The sequence below is a fragment of the Bos grunniens genome, chromosome 15, assembly GCF_055505025.1.
Source record: "Bos grunniens cultivar Pamir isolate PY7600 chromosome 15, Bosgru_T2T1.0, whole genome shotgun sequence".
Taxonomy (NCBI): domain Eukaryota; kingdom Metazoa; phylum Chordata; class Mammalia; order Artiodactyla; family Bovidae; genus Bos; species Bos grunniens.
This window is the reverse complement of record NC_141179.1, coordinates 687,324-712,575: the sequence shown is the minus strand read 5'-3', so window position 1 is coordinate 712,575 and position 25,252 is coordinate 687,324. Positions and strand designations below refer to the sequence as shown.

General features: G+C 36.5%; 1 protein-coding gene across 1 annotated transcript; it reads left to right on the top strand.

The window, feature by feature from the left end:
* Positions 1-12,092: 12,092 nt before the first annotated feature.
* LOC147357201 (olfactory receptor 5M8-like) lies at positions 12,093-13,023 on the top strand. The gene is given in 2 exon segments (XM_086341928.1): positions 12,093-12,802; positions 12,804-13,023. Coding segments are annotated over 2 exon segments (921 nt in total). The 5' UTR covers positions 12,093-12,101.
* The last annotated feature ends 12,229 nt before the right edge of the window (positions 13,024-25,252 follow it).

The window sequence follows — 25,252 nt, the reverse complement described above, 5'->3', positions numbered from 1 at the left end:
AAGCATTAATTCTTCGACGTGCAGCCTTCTCTATGATCCAGCTCTCCCACCCATACATGACAACTGGAAAAGCCATAGCTTTGACTAGACGGACCTTCATCAGCAAAGTGATGTCTTTGCTTTTTAATATGCTATCTAGGTTGGTCACAGCTTTCCTTCCAAGGAGCAAATGTCATTTAATTTCAAGGATGCAGTCACCATCCACAGTGGTTTTGGATCCCAAAAATATGAAGTCTGTCACTTCAATTTCTATTTGCCACAAAGTGATGGGACTGGATACCATGATCTTAGTTCTTTGAATGTTGAGTTTCAAACCAGCTTTTTCATTCTCCTCTTTCACCCTCATCAAGAGGCTCTTTAGTTCCTCTTCACTTTCTGCCATTATAGTGGTATTATTTGCATATCTGATGCACTTTCCTAAGGAGCAATAACTGTTATAACATAGCTTCATTTTCCCTTCCACCTATCTGAAAGATCATCAGCTCTAACTCTAGTTTTGTTTGTGTTTTTTTTTTTTTTAAGTGAAAATCAGTCCTAGTGTATTTATACAAATAGTTGAGTATTTCAGGAAACAATAATGCTATAAGTCTAATATTTTTATTCATACATGTTTTCTTTGGAGTAGTGGATATTTGAAGAATGTTTAGACTTTCACACTCACACATATACATATGGAGGAGAGAAAAAGAAATAATAATTTTCAAAGATCAGGCACTGTTTTAATATTGGGTTGCCCGAAATGTTCATTTGACTTCTTCCATCAAATCTAGCAGAAAACCTGAACGAATCTTTCTGGCCAACTTAATACCTGTTGTTTCACTTAATGTTATCACCAATACTATTATTTCAGTATTATAGTTCCCATTTTAGAGATGAGCATACAGAGACTACAGATTACTAACATAAAATCACATAACTTAGAAAGTGAAAAGTGAAAGTGGCTCAGTTGTGTCAGACTTTGTGACCCCATGGACTGTATCCATGGAATTCTCCAGGCCAGAATACTGGAGTGGGTAGCCTTTCCTTTCTCCAGGGGATCTTCCCAATGCAGGGATAAAACCCAGGTCTCCCACATTGCAGGTGGATTCTTTACCAGCTGAGCCACAAGGGAAGCCCAAGAATACTGGAGTGGGTAGCCTAGCCCTTCTCCAGCGAATCTTCCTGACCCAGGAATTGAACCAGGATATCTTGCATTGCAGGCAGATTCTTTACCAACTGAACTATGAGGGAACCCCATGTTTGTATGAATATTGGAATGGGTATCTTTGAAGACTATTTCAAATATGTTTGACTTCCAAGTTTATTGTTTTTTTTTTTTTTTTTTTTTTACTATACCTTCCTTTTTGTCACTATAGTTTGTTGATGACAAAAACCACACAATGAATAAAGCTATAATTTTCTGTCTTCCAATAATGCTATTGACCAGGTATTTAACTGTTCCTGGACACTGAATGATATAATCCACCATGAGAAGACGTCCTATGTTATTATCTATAATAAATTCAACATGTTTAATAAAGTAAGATTTATAATCAGATCCTGACTCCATCATTTGTCAACTAAATTAAGAGTTAAAAGCATGAATTCTGGAATCAGATTCACTGAGCAGATTACTCAACCTCTCCCTGCCCCAGTTTTCTCATCTGTGAGATTAATATATGGTGCTTTCTCATAGGGAAGCTGTGTAGAGGAAATGGATTATTACCTAAAATATTTAGCACAGTACTTGTTACATATTTTTCACTCAATAAAATTAACTCATTTTATTATTAAATAGAAAATTACTCAGTTGTTTGAGACTCTTACTCCTCATAGTGTTATTTTTCCATTATTACATTTAGTACTGTTTAGATATAATACCCTTATAGATTTGGTTATTTAATTTAAACCAATGTTTCCCATGATACTATAAACACCTTAAAAAAAATTGAAAAGTGAAATCGCTCAGTTGTGTCTGACTCTTTGCAACCCCATGGACTGTAGCCTGCCAGGTTCCTCTGTCCATGGAATTTTTCAGGCAAGAGTACTGGAGTGGGTGGCCATTTCCTTCTCCAGGGGATCTTCCTAACCCAGGGATCAAACCTGGGTCTCCCACATTGCAGGCAGACTCCTTACCATTTAAGCCACCAAGAAATCCTTTTAAATAAACATCTTAAGGCCAGATATAACATTTGAAAGCAGTTATTTCTCTACTACTTAGCCTGGTACATAGTCAGTATTCCCTAAAACATAGGTATGTGATAGATAGAAGATAGATAGATGGATAGATAGACATATAGACAACTTTTACAAAGTGGAAATTGCAAGTCTTATAATGTGAAGAGAATTAGACACGATGTCAACATACTGATGGTATCATAAATGTATATAATTTATTCATGTGTAATAAATCTGTTTTTGTTTCCTTAAACAGGAGAATTCAACTGGAAATGTTCAGAATAAATCAGACAAGAAGAAGGATTTTAGCCTCCTGAAACTGACCAGTTGTTCAGCTTTGCAACTTGTCTTCTTCATCTTATTACTATTTCCCTGTATTCTCTTTCTTGTTGAAAACTTAGACCTAACTTTAAGATTCACACCCTCGTACTGCCACTTTGCCAATCTGCCAATCTCACACATTCTGGTTAATATTTTGTTTAAAAAAGTCATTTTCTTGTCCAACTTATTTGAAGAGTATAATATGATTACATTCCTGATAACTCAAGATTTCATTCCTGCTGCTCTCTATGATCATTACATCCATATGATTACCTACTTTTCATGTAGTTTCATGTACTCTTCATGTCGTTAAGTCCAAAATGTACACTTGTGGCTACCATTGCCTATACATGAGGTTTTGCATAGATTTGTATACTACATCACAGTTGTTTTCTGCAGAGCTGGTGATATGGAGCAACATTATGGTGTCTTGCCACTTTGTAACTACTAAGATCAAATGAAATTGTTATTTATCATAGATCATATTGGAACTCCAAAATATGATTAAGAGTATATGGTAATCTCAAAACTTTACATTTTTACAAATGAATTTTTCATCTTTTTAATCTTTGCAAGCCAGAAAAATATCCCTGCTTTGTAATCCTCTTATGAATACGGTACTTCCTTGGAAGAATGCAAAGCAAAATTGAAGTAGTGTCTCTCCTACATGTTTGTGATTCTTCATTTGAGCTGCCAAATATATAGAAAGTAAGAATATAAGGAATACCACATTTGAATTACTACATATTACTCTTTATCCATAAGGATGAAGAATCACTACCTGAAAAATTTGAACGGGTCATATTTGATTATCTTTTACTATGGGATATTGTAAACATGATTTTTTGTTTTATTTGAATAATAGAATAAATATTATATGTTTTAAGAATATTCAATCTAGAGCCAAGTAATATTTATTTCAGTGACTTACTTAAAATCCTTGGCTCTGAATCCTTGATTCCTTACTTAAAAAATCACCATCAAAAAATAAATAAATAAAATAAAACTCATCTCACATTCTACAAGTAGATGTTCAATGGAAAATTAATTGTTGAAAAAATTTTTCTGAGTTTTAAAGAAATAATATGACACTCATTATTGAACTTAGAAAATCAGAATGCATGTAAAATTAGTCATTGATTTGGAAATTACAGTACATTTTATTTATTTTTTATTTTTTTGCTATTAATATGATTGTTTATTTTTTATTATTTTTAATTAATTAATTTTTTTACTTTACAATATTGTATTGGTTTTGCCATACATCAACATGCCACAGGTGTACACGTGTTCCCCATCCTGCACCCCCCTCCCACCTCCCTCCCCATACCATCCCTCTGGGTCATCCCAGTGCACCAGGCCCAAGCTTCCTGTATCCCTCATCCAACCTGGACTGGTGATTTGTTTCTTATATGATATTCTACATGTTTTAATGCCATTCCCCCAAATCATATGTCCCTCCCTCTCCCACAGAGTCCAAAAGACTGTTCTATACATCTGTGTCTTTTTTGCTGTCTCGCATACAGAGTTGTCATTACCATCTTTCTAAATTCCATATATATGTGTTAGTATATTGTATTGGTGTTTTTCTTTCTGACTTACTTCACTCTGTATAATAGGCTCCAGTTTCATCCACCTCATTGGAACTGATTCAAATGTATTCTTTTTAATGGCTAAGTAATACTCCATTGTGTATATGTACCACAGCTTTCTTATCCATTCATCTGCTGATGGACAGCTAGGTTGCTTACATGTTCTGGCTATTATAAACAGTGCTGCAATGAACATTGGGGTACACGTGTCTTTTTCAATTCTGGTTTCCTTGGTGTGTATGCCCAGCAGTGGGATTGCTGGGTCGTATGGCAGTTCTATTTCCAGTTTTCTAAGGAATCTCCACACTGTTCTCCATAGTGGCTGTACTAGTTTGCATTCCCACCAATAGTGTGAGAGGGTTCCCTTTTCTCCACACCCTCTCCAGCGTTTATTGCTTGTAGACTTTTGGATTGCAGCCATTCTGACTGGCGTGAAATGGTACCACATTGTGGTTTTGATTTGCATTTCTCTGATAATGATTGATGTCGAGCATCTTTTCATGTATTTGTTAGCCACCTGTATGTCTTCTTTGGAGAAATGTCTATTTAGTTCTTTGGCCCATTTTTTGATTGGGTTGTTTATTTTTCTGGAATTGAGCTGCAGGAGTTGCTTGTATATTTTTGAGATTAGTTGTTTTTCAGTTGCTTCATTTGCTATTATTCTCTCCCATTCTGAAGGCTGTCTTTTTACCTTGCTTATAGTTTCTTTTGTTGGCAGAAGCTTTTGATTTTAATTAGATCCCATTTGTTTATTTTTGCTTTTATTTCCAGTATTCTGGGAGGTGGGTCATAGAGGATCCTGCTGTGATGTATGTCGGAGAGTGTTTTGCCTATGTTCTCCTCTAAGAGTTTTATATTTTCTGGTCTTATGTTTAGATCTTTAATCCATTTTGAGTTTATTTTTGTGTATGGTGTTAGAAAGTGTTCTAGTTTCATTCTTTTACAAGTGGTTGACCAGATTTCCCAGCACCACTTTTTAAAGAGATTGTCTTTTCTCCACTGTATATTCTTGCCTCTACATTCTTGGGTTTATCTCTGGGCTTTCTATTTTGTTCCATTGATCTATATTTCTGTCTTTGTGCCAGTACCATACTGTCTTGATGGCTGTGGCTTTGTAGTAGAGCCTGAAGTCAGGCAAGTTGATTCCTCCAGTTCCAGTCTTCTTTCTCAAGATTGCTTTGGCTATTGGAGGTTTTTTGTATTTCCATACAAATTTTGAAATTATTTGTTCTAGCTCTGTGAAGAATACTGTTGGTAGCTTGATAGGGATTGCATTGAATCTATAGATTGCTTTGGGTAGTATACTCATTTTCACTATACTGATTCTTCCAATCCATGAACATGATATATTTCTCCATCTATTAGTGTCTTCTTTGATTTCTTTAACCAGTGTTTTATAGTTTTCTATATATAGGTCTTTAGTTTCTTTAGGTAGATATATTCCTAAGTACTTTATTCTTTTCGTTGCAATGGTGAATGGAATTGTTTGCTTAATTTCTCTTTCTATTTTCTCATTATTAGTGTATAGGAATGCAAGGGATTTCTGTGTGTTGATTTTATATCCTGCAACTTTACTATATTTGTTGATTAGTTATAGTAATTTTCTGGTGGAATATTTAGGGTTTCTATGTAGAGGATCATGTCATCTGCAAACAGTGAGTTTTATTTCTTCTTTTCCAATTTGGATTCCTTTTATTTCTTTTTCTGTTCTGATTGCTGTGGCCAAAACTTCCAAAACTATATTGAATAGTAGTGGTTAGAGTGGGCACCCTTACCTTGTTCCTGACTTTAGAGGAAATGCTTTCAATTTTTCACCATTGAGGATAATGTTTGCTGTGGGTTTGTCATATATAGCTTTTATTATGTTGCAGTATGTTCCTTCTATTCCTGCTTTCTGGAGAGTTTTTATCATAAATGGATGTTGAATTTTATCAAAGGCTTTCTCTGCATCTATTGAGATAATCATATGGCTTTTATTTTTCAATTTGTTAATGTGGTGTATTACATTGATTGATTTGTGGATATTGAAGAATCCTCGCATCCCTGGGATAAAACCCACTTGGTCATGGTGTATGATCTTTTTAATGTGATGTTGGATTCTGATTGCTAGAATTTTGTTAAGGATTTTTGCATCTATGTTCATCAGTGATATTGGCCTGTAGTTTTCTTTTTTTTGTGGCATGTTTGTCAGGTTTTGGTATTAAGGTGATGGTGGCCTTGTGGAATGAGTTTTGAAGTTTACCTTCCTCTGCAATTTTCTGGAAGAGTTTGAGTATGATAGATGTCAGCTCTTCTCTAAATTTTTGGTAGAATTCAGCTGTGAAGCCATCTGGACCTGGGCTTTTATTTGCTGGAAGATTTCTGATTACAGTTTCAATTTCTGTGCTTGTGATGGGTCTGTTAAGATTTTCTATTTCTTCCTGGTTCAGTTTTGAAAAGTACTTTTCTAAAAATTTGTCCATTTCTTCCATATTGTCCATTTTATTGGCATATAATTGCTGATAGTAGTCTCTTATGATCCTTTGTATTTCTGTGTTGTCTGTCGTGATCTCTCCATTTTCATTTCTAATTTTATTGATTTGATTTTTCTCCCTTTGTTTCTTGATGAGTCTGGCTAATGGTTTGTCAATTTTATTTTTCCTGTCAAAGAACCAGCTTTTGGCTTTGTTGATTTTTGGTATGGTCTCTTTTGTTTCTTTTGCATTTATTTCTGCCTTAATTTTTAAGATATCTTTCCTTACAGTATATTTTATTTTTTATTTTTTTTAAAAATTTTTTTAGTATATTTTAAATTATTGTTTATTTTGATGATTTTGGGTTGAGAACTCTATTATAATAAAATGGACTTTTCCTAGAAGACTTTCTCTATTTAACAACCTTAATGGAAGTTTGCTTTAGCTAGGCAAGACTATGTTGAGGGAAAGTTTCCTTTTATTTCACACCTCAACTGATAGAGATTTTTTTTAAGAAATTATATGATAATATATCTGATAAAAATATATTAATGGTCATGTGTTAACTTAGCTCAACACAAGTAATTAAAGTTTGTCAAAGGTAGAAAACATAGGTTTTAAAAATGATTAAATGGACACCCACTGCCATGTTTATTTATGAATAAAATTCACATTTAGTTACCATACAACTTCCTAGGATAAGGGAAACAGTTGATGAATTTTTTTTTATAAAAATGTTTTATGAAGAGAAATAAAATATTAATTCTGGCTAAGATTTTCAGGATAGGGATAGGCTTTGGAAACTGAGTATAATTTAAAAAGGTAGAAGATGGGTGCAAAGGCATTTTCTAAAGAAAGAGGCAATAAGAGGCAATTGATGGAAGGAGAATAACTTGATCATGCCTGGGGCACCAATCATGGATAGAAAATTGAGAAATAGTACACAGGATCACATGAGGTGGGATGGAAATGCTTTGCTAACATATGTAGGATTAATTTGTTATAGATAGGAACCATAAATACTGTCAAACCTGAGTAGTGACAAGAAGGGTGTAAGACTTTGCCATTATTTGTTATGTTTCTGAGAGACAAGAACTCTGTGAAGAACAATGATTTATTTTACCCAAGGTAGACAGTGACTACAGGAGTGGCCACCATTGTTAGTCTGGCAAATGAGTCTCCTTCCCAGACCTTTTTTATTCCCCACCAAGATGTGTAGTTTTTTGCTTTCATCTAGGGATACACTTTAAAAAAAAAAAACACATATGAATTGGTTATTTGTATGTGTGCATGCTAAGTCTCTTCAATCATGTCCGACTTTCTGGACTGTAGCCAGCCAGACTCTTCTGTCCGTGAATCCTCCAGGCAAGAATGGTGGAGTGGGTTGCCAGTTCCTTCTCCAGGGGATCTTCTGACTTAAGGATTGAACCCGGGTCTCCCACATTGCAGGCAGATTCTTTACCATCTGAATGACCAGGGAAGCCCAATAAAAGTGAAGATGCAGCTGACTTGAGGGACAGTAACTGAGAAAGGAGGTGAGACGTGGATCTGAAGTAGTGTTAATCTTCTCCTTGCTTTAGAACTTGGGTCTTTTATAAGTTTGTTTACTGTGTTAAAAATTCATTAAGCTGTACATGTTTGTGTTGTGCACATTTTGTATGTGTGTGTTAACCTTCACTATAAATAGTAAAAATATATAAAAATGATACTAGTCTTCAAAGAAAAAAAAAAAAAGCTTCAATCCAATATCAACGCATTTTATTTGTCTGTAGAACACAGAGCATGTTGATTTTATAGGACTGCCATAACCAAGTACCACACACTGGTTGGCTTAAACTAGAGAGATGGATTTCCTCCCAGTTTGGAGGCTACGAATTCAAGATCAAAGTGTCAGTAGAGTTGGTTTCATTCTGAAGCCTCTCTCTGCCTTGTAGATGGCTGTAATTTCCCTGTGTCTGTAAGTACTCTATCCTCTGTGAGTTTGTGTACTGATCTCCTTTTTTTTTTTTTTTATAATAAAAACAGCAGTCATCTTTGGTTTAAACCAACTCATACGAACTTATTACACTTTAATTTCCTCTTTAAAGGCACTATCTCCAAATTAATTCATATTCTGAAGTACTGAAAGCAGAGATTTTGATATATGGATTATGAAGTGAAATGAAAGTCGCTCAGTCCATTCAATGGACTATACAGTCCATGGAATTCTACAGGCTAGAATACTGGAGTGGGTAGCCTTTACCTTTTCCAGGGGATCTTGCCAACCCAGGAGTTGAACCCAGGTCTCCCACACTGCAGGCGGATTCTTTACCACCTCAGCCACAAGAGAAGTCTGATATGGATTATGTGTGTGTGTGTGTGTGTGTATTAATCACTCAGTCGTGTCTGACTCTTTGTGGCCACATGGACTCCTCTATCCATAGGATTCTCAAGGCAAGAATACTGGAGTGTATTGCCATTTAAAGGAACACAATTCAACCCATAAGACTAAGTAAGGTGGTAACACATTGTGACACAAAGTTACAATAATGGTGTGGAAGAGATTGCATTAAGCTATTATGGCAAATATAATGTAGTATGAGCATCCATGGTAGACATCAACACTATGGTGTAGACTTCCCCATGTAAGAAAAAAATATTGAGACTGAAGGTTGGGTCGCATGGTAAATCTGCATTGTGCCCAACTGTTATTTCTCCAGAGAACTCATGTATTGAAAAATAATTATCTTAAAAAGTAATTATTTCACCCTCATTTGTTTGTGCAATCTCTTAGGAAAATGGTATCAACCTACAAATGACATAAATTGTGCCTTAATCATTCCTCAGAAGAGTCATTGATATTCTTTCTTAAGACAGCTCTTCCCCCATAGGTAGATTTCTTTATTCTACAAGTATTTATAACTATCAAAACTTTCTTATTTGTGCAATCATGTATGATACCAAAATTAGACCTATGATTTATAAATAACTATATGGAAAAAAATAAATGTCAATGAACATAAAAGTGCAGACATTTAGTGAATATAGATGAAGTCTACATAGAAAAGCAAACACATATTTTAGTTATTATTAGTTTGAGTATTTATTTATTTATTTTTATTTCTTGCCAAAACAGAAGTCAACTATAGCTTTCTCAAGCAAAAATAAACTGTTTTGGAAACACATGTAGTGTTGCAATCAATGTGTAGCCAGAAAGCCAGGCATAAAGAAAAAACCCAAGGAGTCTGGAGACCTGTCAGCTCAGACTTCATAGAGTCAGTCTTCCTTTGCAGGATCAGTCTGGCCTTTAAAGCACACTGCAATCTATTTAATGGAAATGTATACTGCATTACGGTGACCACCTTAAATCAGTGACTCATGTAAGATATCCAGGGATGAGAGTTTGATTTCTGCATATTCCTCTTTGAACAAAGAATCTTGGCCCTCAGATTTCACACTGAAACCAGAAGTGAGACCAGGAACTGAAGATTTTTATCACTGCCAACTCCATACAGTGGGAAATTCTCTATAAAATAACCTAATGGAAGATTAATGGATGGAGAATTTAAAACCTTGTCAACTGCCAGAATATAATTATGTATTTATGTTTGAAAAAGTGAAGGAAAATTTGTTATTCACCTAAAAAATCCTTATTCTATTGAGTCTGAAAAAGTTGCAAAGCATAAAACTTGCCCAATTTAATTATTTTGTATTCTCCAGTAAGGAATTGATTAGGTGAAAATTATCCAAAATGAATTAGGTCATTTGGGAAAATATTGTTCTCTGATATCATACTCTTTTCTCTTTCTAATCTCTTTCTCACATGTTTATATAATTAGATATAAACAAACCTGACTGTAATATTTGAGGATGACTATGCCACAGGACTGGAAAAGATCAGTTTTCATTCCAATCTCAAAGAAAGGCAATACCAAAGAATGCTCAAACTACTGCACAATTGCACTCATCTCAGACGCTAGTAAAGTAATGCTCAAAATTCTGCCAAGCCAGGCTTCAGCAATACGTGAACCATGAACTTCCAGATGTTCAAGCTGGTTTTAGAAAAGGCAGAGGAACCAGAAATCAAATTGCCAACATCTGCTGGATCATCAAAAAAGCAAGAGAGTTCCAGAAAAACATCTATTTCTGCTTTATTGACTATGCCAAAGCCTTTGACTGTGTGGATCACAATAAACTGTGGAAAATTCTTCAAGAGATGGGAATACCAGACCACCTGACCTGCTTCTTGAGAAACCTATATGCAGGTCAGGAAGCAACAGTTAGAACTGGACATGGAACAGCAGACTGGTTCCGAATAGGAAAAGGAGTACATCAAGGCTGTATATTGTCACCCTGCTTATTTAACTTCTATGCAGAGTGCATCATGAGAAACTCTGGGCTGGAAGAAGCACAAGCTGGAATCAGGATTGCTGGGAAAAATATCAATAACCTCAGATATGCAGATGACACCATCTTTATGGCAGAAAGTGAAGAGGAACTAAAAAGCCTCTTGATGAAAATGAAAGAAGAGAGTGAAAAAGTTGGTTTAAAGCTCAAAATTCAGAAAACGAAGATCGTGGCATGGTCCCATCACTTCATGGGAAATAGATGGGGAAACAGTGTCAGATTTTATTTTGGGGGGCTGAAAAATTACTGCAGATGGTGACTGCAGCCATGAAATTAAAAGACGCTTACACCTTGGAAGAAAAGTTATGACCAACTTAGATAGAATATTGAAAAGCAGAGACATTACTTTGCCAACAAAGTTCTGTCTAGTCAAGACTATGGTTTATCCAGTGGTCATGTATGGATGTGAGAGTTGACTGTGAAGAAAGCTGAGCACTGAAGAATTGATGCTTTTCAACTCTGGTGTTGGAGAAGAGTCTTGAGGGTCCCTTAGACTGCAAGGAGATCCAACCAGTCCATTCTGAAGGAGATCAGCCCTGGGATTTCTTTGGAGGGAATTATGCTAAAGCTGAAACTCCAGTACTTCGGCCACCTCATGCGAAGAGTTGACTCATTGGAAAAGATTCTGATGCTGGGAGGGATTGGGGGCAGGAGGAGAAGGGGATGATAGAGGATGAGATGGCTGGATGGCATCACTGAATCGATGGGCATGAGTCTGAGTGAACTCTGGGAGTTGGTGATGGACAGGGAGGCCTGGCGTGCTGCGATTCATGGAGTCGCAAAGATTTGGACACGACTGAGCAACTGAACTGAACTGATGCCCATAAAGCATATTTTTCAAACAAAGAGGTCAAGGCAGAGAAAGAAAAGGAGAGAGTAGATAAAGAAAAAAGTACGAGAAGCACAATTAGAAGGGAAATGAAAAATAAGGAAATAAAAAAAGGGGGGGAGGCATGTCAAAAATGAAAGAGATGCTTTGAATAACATAAGATTTCATTGCCATGTTGAGATTGTGCTTACTGAGAATGAACAAGAGTTGAAAAACAGTAATAAAAAAGAAAGAGAAAGAAAAGAAATTGGTGAAAAAGCCATTAGTGACATAGTAATATCAATTTTTCCACTTTATTGTAATCTAATATAAATGTAAAAGTCAATATCTCATGGAGGAAATTATGAGAAGAACTTCACATTAATGACTGAGTTAATTCTCCTTGGACTATCTGGTACCCAGGAATTGCAGATTATCTTCTTTGTGCTGTTTTTCACCATTTATATGGTCACAGTGGCAGGAAATCTTGGCATAATTGTCCTCATCAGGGTCAATGCCTGCCTCCACACCCCCATGTACTTTTTCCTGAGCCACTTATCCTTCGTGGATCTGTGTTTCTCTTCCAATGTGACTCCAGAGATGTTGGGAATTTTCTTATCAGAGCGGAAAACCATTTCTTATACAGCTTGCATGGTTCAGTGCTGCTTTTTTATTGCCTTGGTCCATGTAGGGATCTACATCCTGGCTGTCATGGCCTTTGATCAGTACATGGACATTTGCAACCCCTTGCTTCATGGCAGCAGAACGTCTAAAAGTGTGTGCACGTCCCTCATCATGGTGTCTTATGTATATGGATCTCTCACTGGCCTTATGGAAACCATGTGGACCTACAACCTAGCCTTTTGTGGTCGCAATGAAATTAATCACTTCTACTGTGCTGACCCACCACTGATTAAGCTGGCTTGTTCCAACACCTATAATAAAGAGTTGTCCATGTTTGTTGTGGCTGGTTTTAACTTCACTTGTTCTTTCTTCATCATCCTCATTTCTTACATCTACATTTTTCCTGCCACATTGAGGATTCATTCGACAGAAGGCAGGTGCAAAGCTTCTCCACCTGTGGCTCCATCTGAGAGCTGTCACTGTCTGCTATACAACTCTTTTCTTCATGTACCTTAGACCCCCTTCAGAAGACTCTGTGCAGCAGGGGAAAATGGTGGCTGTGTTTTATACCACAGTGATCCTCATGTTGAATCCCGTGATCTACAGTCTGAGGAGCAAGGATGTGAAAGAAGCTTTTATTAAAGAATTGTTCATCAGGAAACTGCTTTTTATTAATAAATAAATTCAATGTTACTGCTTTTAAGAATTTTTATTTTCTATAGACAATAACTTCCTCCTATTGCTTAGTTCAGTAATGTGTCCAAATACATATCCTTTCCTTAAGGAGATGGGGGAAATTTACATGGAGAAAATCTTACTAAAGTGTATTTGACATTCCATGTCAATAGACAGAAATTTTGAGTTCTCTGAGAAGACTTTGCCTGCCCAGACCCAAAATTAAGAACTTATACATTGAGGAATCAATGTCAGCCAAAAAGCTAATTTATATCTTGGAGAATAAAAAATATTAATGCTGGAATACTGTTTTTTTTTTGGGGGGGGAAGGAATTGGTCATTGTTTTAGACTATCTCTTAATGGGGTGATTTGTCAAAAAATGTAGCTGATAACTTTCAAAAAATTGTATGGTATGGACCTAACAGAAGCAGAAGATATTAAGAAGAGGTGGAAAGAATACACAGAAGAACTGTACAAAAAAGATCTTCACGACCAAGATAATCACGATGGTGTGATCACTCACCTAGAGCCCCAGGATGACTATCATCCTGGAATGTGAAGTCAAGTGGGCCTTAGGAAGTATCACTATGAACAAAGCTAGTGGAGGTGATGGAATTTCAGTTGAGCTATTCCAAATCCTGAAAGATGATGCTGCGAAAGTGCTGCACTCAATATGCCAGCAAATTTGGAAAACCCAGCAGTGGCCACAGCACTGGAAAAGGTCAGTTTTAATTCCAATCCCAAAGAAAGGCAGTGCCAAAGAATGCTCAAGCTATCACACAATTGCATTCATCTCACACACTAGAAAGTAATGCTCAAAATTCTGCAAGCCTGGCTTCAGCAGTACATGAACTGTGAACTTCCAGATGTTCAAGCTGGGTTTAGAAAAGGCAGAGGAACCAGAGATCAAATTGCCAACATCTGTTGGATCATGCAAAAAGCAAGAGAGTTCCAGAAAAAAAAAAAAAAAAAAAAAAAACATCTATTTCTGCTTTATTGACTATGCCAAAGCCTTTGACTGTGTGGATCACAATAAACTGTGGAAAATTCTGAAAGAGATAGGAATACCAGAACATCTGACCTGCAGATGGTGGTTGCAGCCATGAAATTAAAGACACTCCTTGGAAGGAAAGTTATGACCAACCTAGATAGCATATTGAAAAGCAGAGACATTACTTTGCCAACAAAGGTCCAACTAGTCAAGGCTATGGTTTTTCCAGTGGTCATGTATGGATGTGAGAGTTGGACTGTGAAGAAAGCTGAGTGCCAAAGAATTGATGCTTTTGAACTGTGGTGTTGGAGAAGACTCTTGAGAGTCCCTTGGACTGCAAGGAGATCCAACCAGTCCATTCTAAAGGAGATCAGTCCTGGGTGTTCATTGGAAGGACTGATGCTAAAGCTGAAACTCCAGTACTTTGGCCACCTCATGAGAAGTGTTGACTCATTGAGAAAGACTCTGATACTAGGTGTGATTGGGAGCAGGAGGATAAGGGGACGATAGAGGATGAGATGGCTGGATGGCATCACCGACTCGATGGACATGAGTTTGAGTGAGCTCTGGGAGTTGGTAATGGACAGGGAGGCCTGGCATGCTGTGATTCATGGGGTCGCAAAGAGTCGGACATGACTGAGTGACTCAACTGAACTGAACTTACTACATAAGCATGCCTTCCTTACCACTGAAAACAAACACTTGAACTTTCAAAGAGGGGAAACATTCCTCCTTACCTTGTTTGAGTTCTTTTGACTGGTCTATAAATAAGTTTACACAGATACATAAAGAGGAGAAAAAAAAAAACAAACAAAAAAACTCATATGTACAGAAGTCTCATAGAAAGAAATACCCAAAGTGACAAAACGAAGTTGTTTATGTGTCAGTTCCAGACAAAGACAATTATTTGTGAAGATTTTACAAAATAAAGGGACTTGTGCTTGGGGTTGTGATCTAATGAAAAAGTCGCAGTTGGTTTACAGTTTTCTTAACTTGACTTCTCTAACTCTGGTGATAAGGATGATTTCTATCTTCCTGGTGTTCAGAGGGTACCCTCACAGGTGAGATTTATTTTCCACCTTTGAGGAAAAGTGGAGGGCTAGAATGTGTTTTTTGAAATAATCAATGAGCCATTGCAGTTTATCTTGCTGTGACCTTTTTTGAGCCTCCACGAAATCATTCAGTCAGCAGTATGTCTCACTCCTTTATACTTACCCGTCAGCTCAGTTCCATACCCTGCTTCCATCAGCACTCTCTTTAGCCTGAAGCACAAGAGACATGGTCCTCAGCAAATCACACTTTTGTCCCAGGATCTACCTCTGGCTTTTTTTTTTTTTTTAACCTTGAGACTTTTGTTGAGGGGGTGGGGGGCAAGATTAATTGGTCAAATTCAGTGCTACCTAAAGGTCTATGTAAAGAAATATACATAGATATACATAGTTCCCTTGGACTTGAAACAGCCAATTCTACTTTCTCCTACAGGAGCCCTGGATAATAAAATGGAAACCCACTCCAGTATTTTGCCTGGAGAATTTCACAGACAGAGGACCCTGGTGAGGTACAGTCTATGGGATCACAAGGAGTTGGACACAACTGAGCAACTAACACAAACACATAAAGAGATAAAAAATGACTTGATAATCAGTTCAGTTCACTCGCTCAGTCATGTCCGACTCTTTGCAACTCCATGGACCTCAGCACGGGCTTCCCTGTCAATCACCAACTCCAGGAGCTTGCACAAACAACTCATGTCCATGGAGTCAGTAATGCCATCCAACCGTCTTATCCTCTGTCATCCCCTTCCCCTCCTGTCTTCAGTCTTCCCAGAATCAAGGTCTTTTCCAGTGAGACAGTTCTTCTCATTAGGTGGCCAAAGTATTGGAGTTTCAGCTTCAACATCAGTCCTTCCAATGAATATTAAGGACTGATTTTCTTAGGATTGATTAGTTTGATCCCTTGTAGTCCAAGGGACTCTCAAGCATCTTCTCCAACACCACAGTTCAAAAGCATAAATTCTTCAGTGCTCAGCTTTCTTGATAATACATGTGTCTAAAACTATTATGTCAATCCATATTGCTTAAAACACAGCTATAATAATATAGAATAATTCCATGTTATACTATATATAATATAATAATAGTAATACTTCACATTTGAATACCAATTTGCAAACCACACAGTCCTTTACCTTATCTCACTTTATTTCACAGAATATTAAGAGTAGAAAATACTTATTTTCAATGGAAACCCCGTGGAACTGAAATTATTTTTCCTGTTTAGAGACAAAGATACTGCAATTCAAATCTCAAAGTGATGAGAGATAGTCCAGTCCAGCACCACCTCTGCCAATCATGTAGACTTGTGTTTTATACATGCTGAGACCAATAGGTCATCTAAAGGTAACTCGGTCTTTAAGTATAATTATTTAATGGAATATGAGAGGCCAGTGATAAGGTTCACAAAAAGCAAGGAGCTAGAATAGACGTCTCTCATGAAATTAAGATTGTTGTAGGCCTATAACTTCAACAGAGGTATAGAGTCAACAATAACAGCAGTAACAACAAAATCAAAGTAATTTACTTAGGTTTTGATGAATGGACAAGTTAAAAATAATTTTTACTGAAAATCCAAAAAATAATACATCAATTTTTTTTGTCATTTTGGGTTTAGATTTACAGTGTTTTAATGAGCTGTCAAATTCATTTAAAGTGAATTTAAGGTGTTCCTACTTTAAAATAAGCTTTGTGGGACTGGAAAACCATAAATACAGAAATGAACTATCAACCACTCACACATGAAGGAACTTCCATAGATAAAGTCCTTGTTCATGCAAATTTCCAGAAAAATAGAAAAAAAAAAAAAAGGAAGGATACTGTTAACTTCAGATATTGAATTTATATTATGCAAATTATACATTTAATATTTGAAAGAAATAAAGGTTAATACTAAAGCCATGGGACTATAAAGAATAAAGTGGACAACTAGAACTTGTGAAGAAACTTTTCAATTAGGATGGAGTACAAGGAAAACAAGAGCTTCCCTGGTAACTCAGAAGGTAAAGAATCTGCTTATAATGTAGGAGACCCAGGTTCAATCCTTGGGTTGGGAAAATCCCCTGGAGAAAAAATGGCAACCCACTCCAGTATTCTTTCCTGGAGAATTCCATGGACAGAAGAGCCTGGCAAGCTACAGTCCATAGGGTCACAAAGAGTCAGACATGACTGAGGGATTAACACTTAACACAAAGAAAATAAAATCCATCAATGAGAACAAACTTGTGACTAAATATACATAAATACAGATCATATGGAACAACAGTATAAATTTGGGTAGTTCAAAAGACAGAACTAACTTACTGAAAAGAAACAAATTATAAAGAGAGAGGAAGAAATGGTAGCTAAAATGGTTTTTATTCTGCATTTTTAAAGCCAAAGAAAAAAACATTGGATGACTTCAGAATTTATTAAGCTTAGTGTGGATGTTAGAATAACAAGTGATACTAGTGAAAGACCAAACATAGAGTATAGTTTGCAAAAACATTAGAAGGCAGATTAATAGACAATCCATGTATAGTGTTGCTTATATGCCAAACAATAATCAGCACATATTTTACAGATCTTTTCCCCCAGATATTTACAGATATTATGTCAATGGCCATTGAAACAACTGAGACAGGTGATGTTACTGTCTCAGATTTGTACTTGGGAGAACCTGAAACAAAGAACCATTAAACAACTGCCACAGATTACAGGTATTAAGTGACAGAGCTGGAAATATTAATGTGATTTAAGTCTAATTCATTATAGAATGTTAGAATATTACCCAATTAATTCATGGAAATGAATGAAAAAAAGAAAAGCAAATCATGGAAATGTTCTCAACAAAGATATATTCAAAAAACTGAGTAATATGTGACATATCTTCAATTTCAATGGAAATTAGAGAAATGAAAATTAGAACTATAAAATATTTGTACCTACACACAAACCTAGCATACAAAAAAATTTGATAAACACCTTGTAATATTAATATTGGTGAGACCATGAAACAAAACTACTTAAATAGTGCTAATGGGAATGTAATTAATATAACCAGTTTGTGAAACTATTTGCCAGTTTAAGCAGACTATATACCTCATCTGTAAATCAGCAATTCTATCCAAAATTTTATCAAGCAGAAGTGCACGGATATATTCATATAGAGACAGGAGCAAGAATGCATTTTGTAATAGCCACATCAGGAAGCACTCTAGACATTTTTCAAAAATAAGAAGAATACATAAGTTTAGGTACAGTCATGTACCTAAATGGATACTATGCTGTTGCTGTTCAGCCACTCAGTCATGTCTGACTCTTTGTGACCCCCATGGATAGCAGCAGACCAGGCTTCCTTGTCTTTCACTATCTCCTGGAGTTTGCTCAAATTCATGTCTGTTAAGCTGGTGATGAGTTGGTGATGAGTGGCCAGTTGGAGTTTCAGCTTTAGCAACAGTCCTCTCAGTGAATATTCAGGGTTGATTTCCTCTAGGATTGACTGATTTGATCTCATTGCAGTCCAAAAGACTCTCAAGAGTCTTCTCCAGCACCACAATTTGAAAGCATCAGTTCTTGAGTGCTCAGCCTTCTTTACGGTCCAATTCTCACATCCATACATGGCTACTAAAAAAACAAACAAACAACAACAACAGAAAAAAACCACCCTCTGTCAGCCAAGTGATGTCTCTGCTTTTTAATATGCTATCTAGATTTGCCATAACTTTCTTTCCAAGGAGAAAGCCTCTTTTAAGTTCATGGCTTCAGTCACCATCCACAGTGATTTTGGAGCCCAAGAAAATATAATCTGTCACTGCTTCCAATTTTTCCCCTTCTATTGGCCATGAAGTGATAGGACATCCCATGTAGCACTAGTAGTAAAGTACCTGCCTAGAAATGCAGGAGACATAAAGGATACAAAATATTCTGGTTTGATCCCTGGGTAAGGAAGATCTCCTGGAGAAGGGCATGGCAATCTACTCCAGTATTCTTGCCAGGAGAATCCCCATAGACAGAGAAGTCTGGCATGTTACAGTCCATGGGGTCACAAAGCGTAGGACATGACTGAAGTAAGTGAACACGCATGAACAATGTGACTGATCTTAGAGTTTTGAATAATGAGTTTCAAGCCAGCTTTTTCAATCTCTTCTTTCACCCTAATCCTCTTTAGTTCCTCTTCACTTTCTGACATTAGAGAGGTATTATCTGCATATCTGAGGTTGTTGATAGTTCTTCTAGCAATCTTGATTCCAGCTTTTTATTCATTCAGCTCAGCATTTTTTACGATGTATTCTGCATATGTTAAATGAACAGGTTGACAACATATAGCCTTGACATACTCCTTTCCCAATTTTGAACCAGTCTGTTATTCCATGTCCAGTTTTAACTGTTGCTTCTTGACCAACATACAAGTTTCTCAGAAGACAGCTAAGGTGGTCTGGTACTCCCATCTCTTTAAGTTTCTCTACAGTTTGTTGTGATCCACACAGTCAAAGGTTTTAGTGTAATCAGTGAAGCAGAAGTAGATTTTTTTTTTTATTTTTTAGAACATTTTTGCTTTCTCTGTGATTCAGTGAATGCTGGCAATTTGATTTCTACACTTAAAGTAATAAAAGAACAATTGCTATTTAGATGTGAGGGCTTTAGGGAAGTGATTAGGTCATGGAGGCTTTGCTTTGCCCTCATGAACTGAATTAATACCTGCACATGCTTAGTCATGTCTGACTCTGTGACCCCATGGAAATTTATGTTTTGTGCACATTTTGAATGTGTACTATAATGGTTTAAAATATATTAAAAATGATACTCTTCAAAGAAACTAAATTTCCTTTGAATATGAAAGCAGTCTCTTTGTCAACAGAAGGCAGAGCATATTAGTTTGCAAGGGCTGCTATAATTAAGTACCACAGCCTGGGTGGCTTAAACAAAGGAGACTGATTTCTTTCCAGTTTGGAGGATACTAACTCAAGATCAAAGCATTAGTAGGGTTGGTTTCATGCTGAAACTTCTGTCTGCCTTATAGATGGCCATCACCTCGTGTCTGTCACAGTCTTTCCTGTGTGTACTTTTGTGCCCTAATCTCCTTGCTTAAATATGACACCAGTCATCTTGGGTTAGGATGCACTCATCTGAACTCATTACAACTTAATATCCTATTTAAAAACTATATCTACAGATTCAGTCGTATTCAGAAGTATTGGGAGTCAAGATTTTGATATATGGATATTAAAAAAACTATTCAACCCATAACCCAAAGTAAGATGGTAATAGGTTGTGGCACAAAGATATGATAATTGTTTGGAAGAAACTGCATTAAATTGGATTAAGCAAATATTACAGGTAACAGAATATGGTATGAGTATCGATGGCAGATATCAATATTATGATGTGGACTTCCCAACCTATGAAGAAAAATATTGACAATGAACCTAAAAAAGAAAATCACTAGAAAAGCAGTTGGGTCCCATGGCAAATCTGCATTGTACCCAGTTGTTATTTATCCAGAGAATTCATTTAGTGCAAAATACTATCTAACAAAGTAGTTACTTAATACTCACCTATATGTGTAATCTCTTAGGGAAATGTATCAATTGACAAATAATATAAATTCTGCCTGCATTATTCAGAAGAGCCATGAAATTGATATTCTTTCCAAAGATGGCTCTTTTTTAATAGATATGTAGACTTCTATATTATACATTTATTTATTTATAACCATAAAAATTCTGCTTTTTTATTTAGACAATCATGTGCATTACCAAAACTAAACTTATGATTCATAAATGACAAGATAGAAAAAGGAAATACCAATGACAAGAAAAGTGTGGATATTTACTATTTTAGGTACTGTTACTTATAAAATTCATTAAATCATTTAGGTGGATGATAAGGAAATTGAAATATATTGAATGCCATTGTCTAGGATTCTTTACTTAATGACTAATAGCTATGATTACTAAGAACTAGCCAGTCTATTGGTGTACAAAGTGTCAGAAATAACTAAGCATACACACATACAGACAGACATGTATGTAGAACAATATTTTCTGTATTGCATATTTCTACTGTATAATCCTCAAAATAACCCTATCCATATAAGGAATCCATTTTGAGTAGACAAAAAAATCATGAAGCCCAGAAATGTTAAGAAATATTGTCCAGAGTGCTTGGATCAAAATTGCTAAAGCCAGAATGAGAATTCCACAAGCTGACTTCATAGCTCATGTTTTCACAAGTAAATTCTCCTCAGTTCAGTTCAGTCACTCAGTCGTGTGTGATTCTTTGCGATCCCATGGACTGCTGCATGCCAGGCCTCCCTGTCCATCACCAATTCCCAGAGTCCACTCAAACTCATGTCCATTGAGTTGGTGATGCCATCCAATCATCTTATCCTCTTTTGTCCTCTTCTCTTCTCTACTTCAATCTTTCCCAGCTTAAGGGTCTTTTCCAATGAGTTAGTTCTTCTCATCAGGTGGCCTAAGTATTGGAGTTTCAGCTTCAGCATAATTCCTTCCAATAAATATTCAGGACCAATTTCCTTTAGGATGTACTGGTTGGATCTCCTTGCAGTCCAAGGGACTCTCAAAGTCTTTCCTGACACTACATCCAAAACCATCAGTTCTTCAGTAGTCAGCTTTCCTAATAGCCCAATTCTCAAATCCATACATGACTACTGGAAAAACCATAACCTTGACTAGATGGACCTTTCTCGGCAAAGTAATGTCTGCTTTTTAATATGCTGTCTAGGTTGGTCATAACTTTCCTTCCAAGGAGTAAGTGTCATTTAATTTCGTGGCTGCAATCACCATCTGCAGTGATTTTGGACACCCCCCAAAATAAAGTCAGCCATTGTTTCCCCATCTATTTGCCATGAAGCAATGGGACCAGATACCATGATCTTAGTTTTCTGAATGTTGAGCTTTAAGCCAACTTTTTCACTCTCCTCTTTCACTTTCATCAAGAGGCTCTTTAGTTCTTTTTCACTTTCTGCCATAAGGGTGGTGTCTACTGCATATCTGAAGTTATTGATATTTCTCCAAATAAACTTGATTCCAGCTTGTGCTTCATCCAGCCCAGCATTTCTCATGATGTACTCTGCATAGAAGTTAAATAAGCAGCGTGACAATATACAGCCTTGATGTACTTCTTTTCGTATTTGGAACCAGTCTGTTATTCCATGTCCAGTTCTAACTATTTCTTTCTGATCTGCATACAGATTTCTCAAGAGGCAGGTCAGGTGGTCTGGTATTCCCATCTCTTTCAGAATTGTCCACAATTTATTGTCATCCACACAGTCAAAGACATTGCTGTAGTCAAGAAAGCAGAAGTAGATGTTTTTTTTTTTTTTTTTATTCTGGAACTCTCTTGCTTTTTTAATGATCCAGTGGATGTCAGCAATTTGATCTCCTAATCCTCTGCCTTTTCTAAATCCAGGTTGAACATATGGAAGTACAAGATTCACATACTGTTGAATCCTGGCTTGGAGGATTTTGAGCATTACTTTGCTAGTGTGTGAGAGGAGTGCAATTGTGTGGTAGTTTGAACATTCTTTGACATTGCCTTTCTTTGGGATTGGAATGAAACTGACTTCCAGTCCTGTGGCCACTGCTGAGTTTTCCAAATTTGCTGGTATATTGAGTGCAGCACTTTCACAGCATTATCTTTGAGGATTTGAAGTAGCTCAACCAGAATTCCGTTGCCTCCACTAGCTTTGTTCATAGTGATGCTTCCTAAGGCCCACTTGACTTCACATTCCAGGAAGTCTGGCTCTAGGTGAGCGATCACTCCATCATGATTATCTGGGTCATGAAAATCTTTTAAGTATAGTTCTTCTCTGTATTCTTGCCATGTCTTCTTAATATCTTCTGCTTCTGTCAGGTTCATATAATTTCTGTCCTTTATTGAGCCCATCTTTTCATGAAATGTTCCCTTGGTATCTCTAATTTTCTTGAAGAGATCTCTAATCTTTCCCATTCTATTGTTTTTCTCTATTTCTTTGCAGTGATCACTGAGGAAACCTTTCTTATCTCTCCTTGCTATTTTCTCTGAAACTCTGCATCAAATGGGCATATCTTTCCTTTTCTCCTTTGCCTTTTTGTTTCTCTTCTTTTCTCAGCTCTTTGTAAGGCCTTGTCAGACAACCATTTTGCCTTTTTGCACTTCTTTTTCTTGGGTATCTTCTTGATCCCTGTCTCCTGTACTGTATCACGAACCTCTGTCCATAGTTCTTCAGGCACCGTGTCTATCATATCTAGTCCTTGACTCTATTTGTCACTTCCCCTGTATGATTGTAAGGGATTTGACTTAGGTCATACCTAAATAGTCTAGTGATTTTCACTACTTCAATTTAAGTCTGAATTTAGCAAGTGAATTTGGCAAATGGATTTGGGTAATCTATGTTACCTCTTTTTTTTTTTTTTTTTCCCAAAAGTGAACCACTTTCTATACTCTTTTCAGAGTTGTTTCAGTGTTGCATGAAGAATGATAATGTCAAGGTCATTGGTTATGTCATGTTCCTGGTTTTAGCTTCCAATATTCAAACTAATTTGTGTGTGACCTTGAACCACTCATTTTGTGTCATTCATCTAGTTAATTTTTAGGATGTAGTATCTGATCTCCAAGATCACTACTGGTTCATAATTTCCCCAAAATCTGGATTCTTTCTGTGAATTTCAAGCAATTTTGCCATTTACAGGAAATTCAGGATGGTTTTGTAACATACTTTTAAAAAATGGATCTCATTCATACATTTATTTATATATCTATCAACTTTGTTATAGTTAAGCATCTGTAGTATAAAATGTATTTAACCTTCACTCTCTTCCTTGCTCTCTCCTGCTTTAACACACACCATATACACACACACACAATGCTTTCTTATTTTAAATTTCATTTTTCTCTAGGGAGTGCAGGTTAAGTTATAATAATGTGGGCCAATGAGTTTGCCTGATGCTATTTCTTCATAAAAGGTGAGAAGGAACTAAGGAGTCTGGGGTCCTTGGGCACTGAAGAATACAGAGGAAAGCTTTGCCTGAGTATTATTCTGTGCATGATTTTCCAGCAAAGTTGAGGTAGTACAAATCAGAGTTTATGAGCAATTTTGTTTTCCATTCAGAGTTTTTAATCTGCTAGCTATCTTTAATGTCTGAGCCACTAGGGGAGCACCAACAATACTGGAGTGGATAGCCATTCCTTTCTCCAGAGGGTCTTCAGGACCCAGGGATCAAACATGAGTCTCCTGCATTGTAGGCAGACTCTTTTCCATCTGAGCCACAAGGGAAGCCCCTACTATCTATACTTTGTGGAAAAATTGAACCTCAGAATTATTTTACATATGCTTTTTTTTACCCTTCAACACAGAGATAATACTGATCACAATCACAAATAGGTGGTGAGACTGTACTTGTGAACTGTTAATAGGTGAAACTACACAGGTCATTTAAATTTTTTGACGGCTTCATCAGAGACAGGCATTGTACTAAGAATTTCCCAATGTTATCTGTGATCCCCACACCTCACTGTGAGACAGCAGTTTCCTTTTTCTACACATAAGCTTTGGAACTGAAAATCCTTACTTTTCCAAAGACAGGTAGTTGACTATGGTGCAGACTTACGATGTTATTTCTGATCTGACTGACATTGAAGTTGATGCTCTACTGACTCCCAAAAGAGCCTCAGTGCACTGATAAATTGTTCTACTACAATCAACTTCTCCACCAATGACCTCTACTTGTACTCATTCTCCCTGGATGTTTCCATGTGATCTGTACTTTTGAGGCACCCGGGATCTCTTCAACAGCCATGAGATGCATAAAATGTGCATTGCTGTGTTTGGCCTGAAAGATAATGATTACTAGAACTAAAGCACAATAGAAAAGAAAGTTACTGAGGAACATTTTATAATGCAAACCAAGAATGCTTTCCTGAGGTGCAAGGTGTTTTCCTGAGGCAGATATTATACCATGTGAAGATGGGAGAGATTATATCATGATATTAAGGATATTGGTCACTAATGTTATCAGAAGACATTCTTCTGATTCATCCTCCTTAACTTCCCTTACTCCTGAGACGTTTCTATAATTTTAATTATAATTTGTTTCATCATTATCTGGATAGTTCCTTGGGGAAATGCTCTCAATGTGTGCAGTGTTCAAGACTCTATTATAAATAGTGAGGAATTATCATTGTTTTTTTGTTGCTGCCGAAAGTAGGT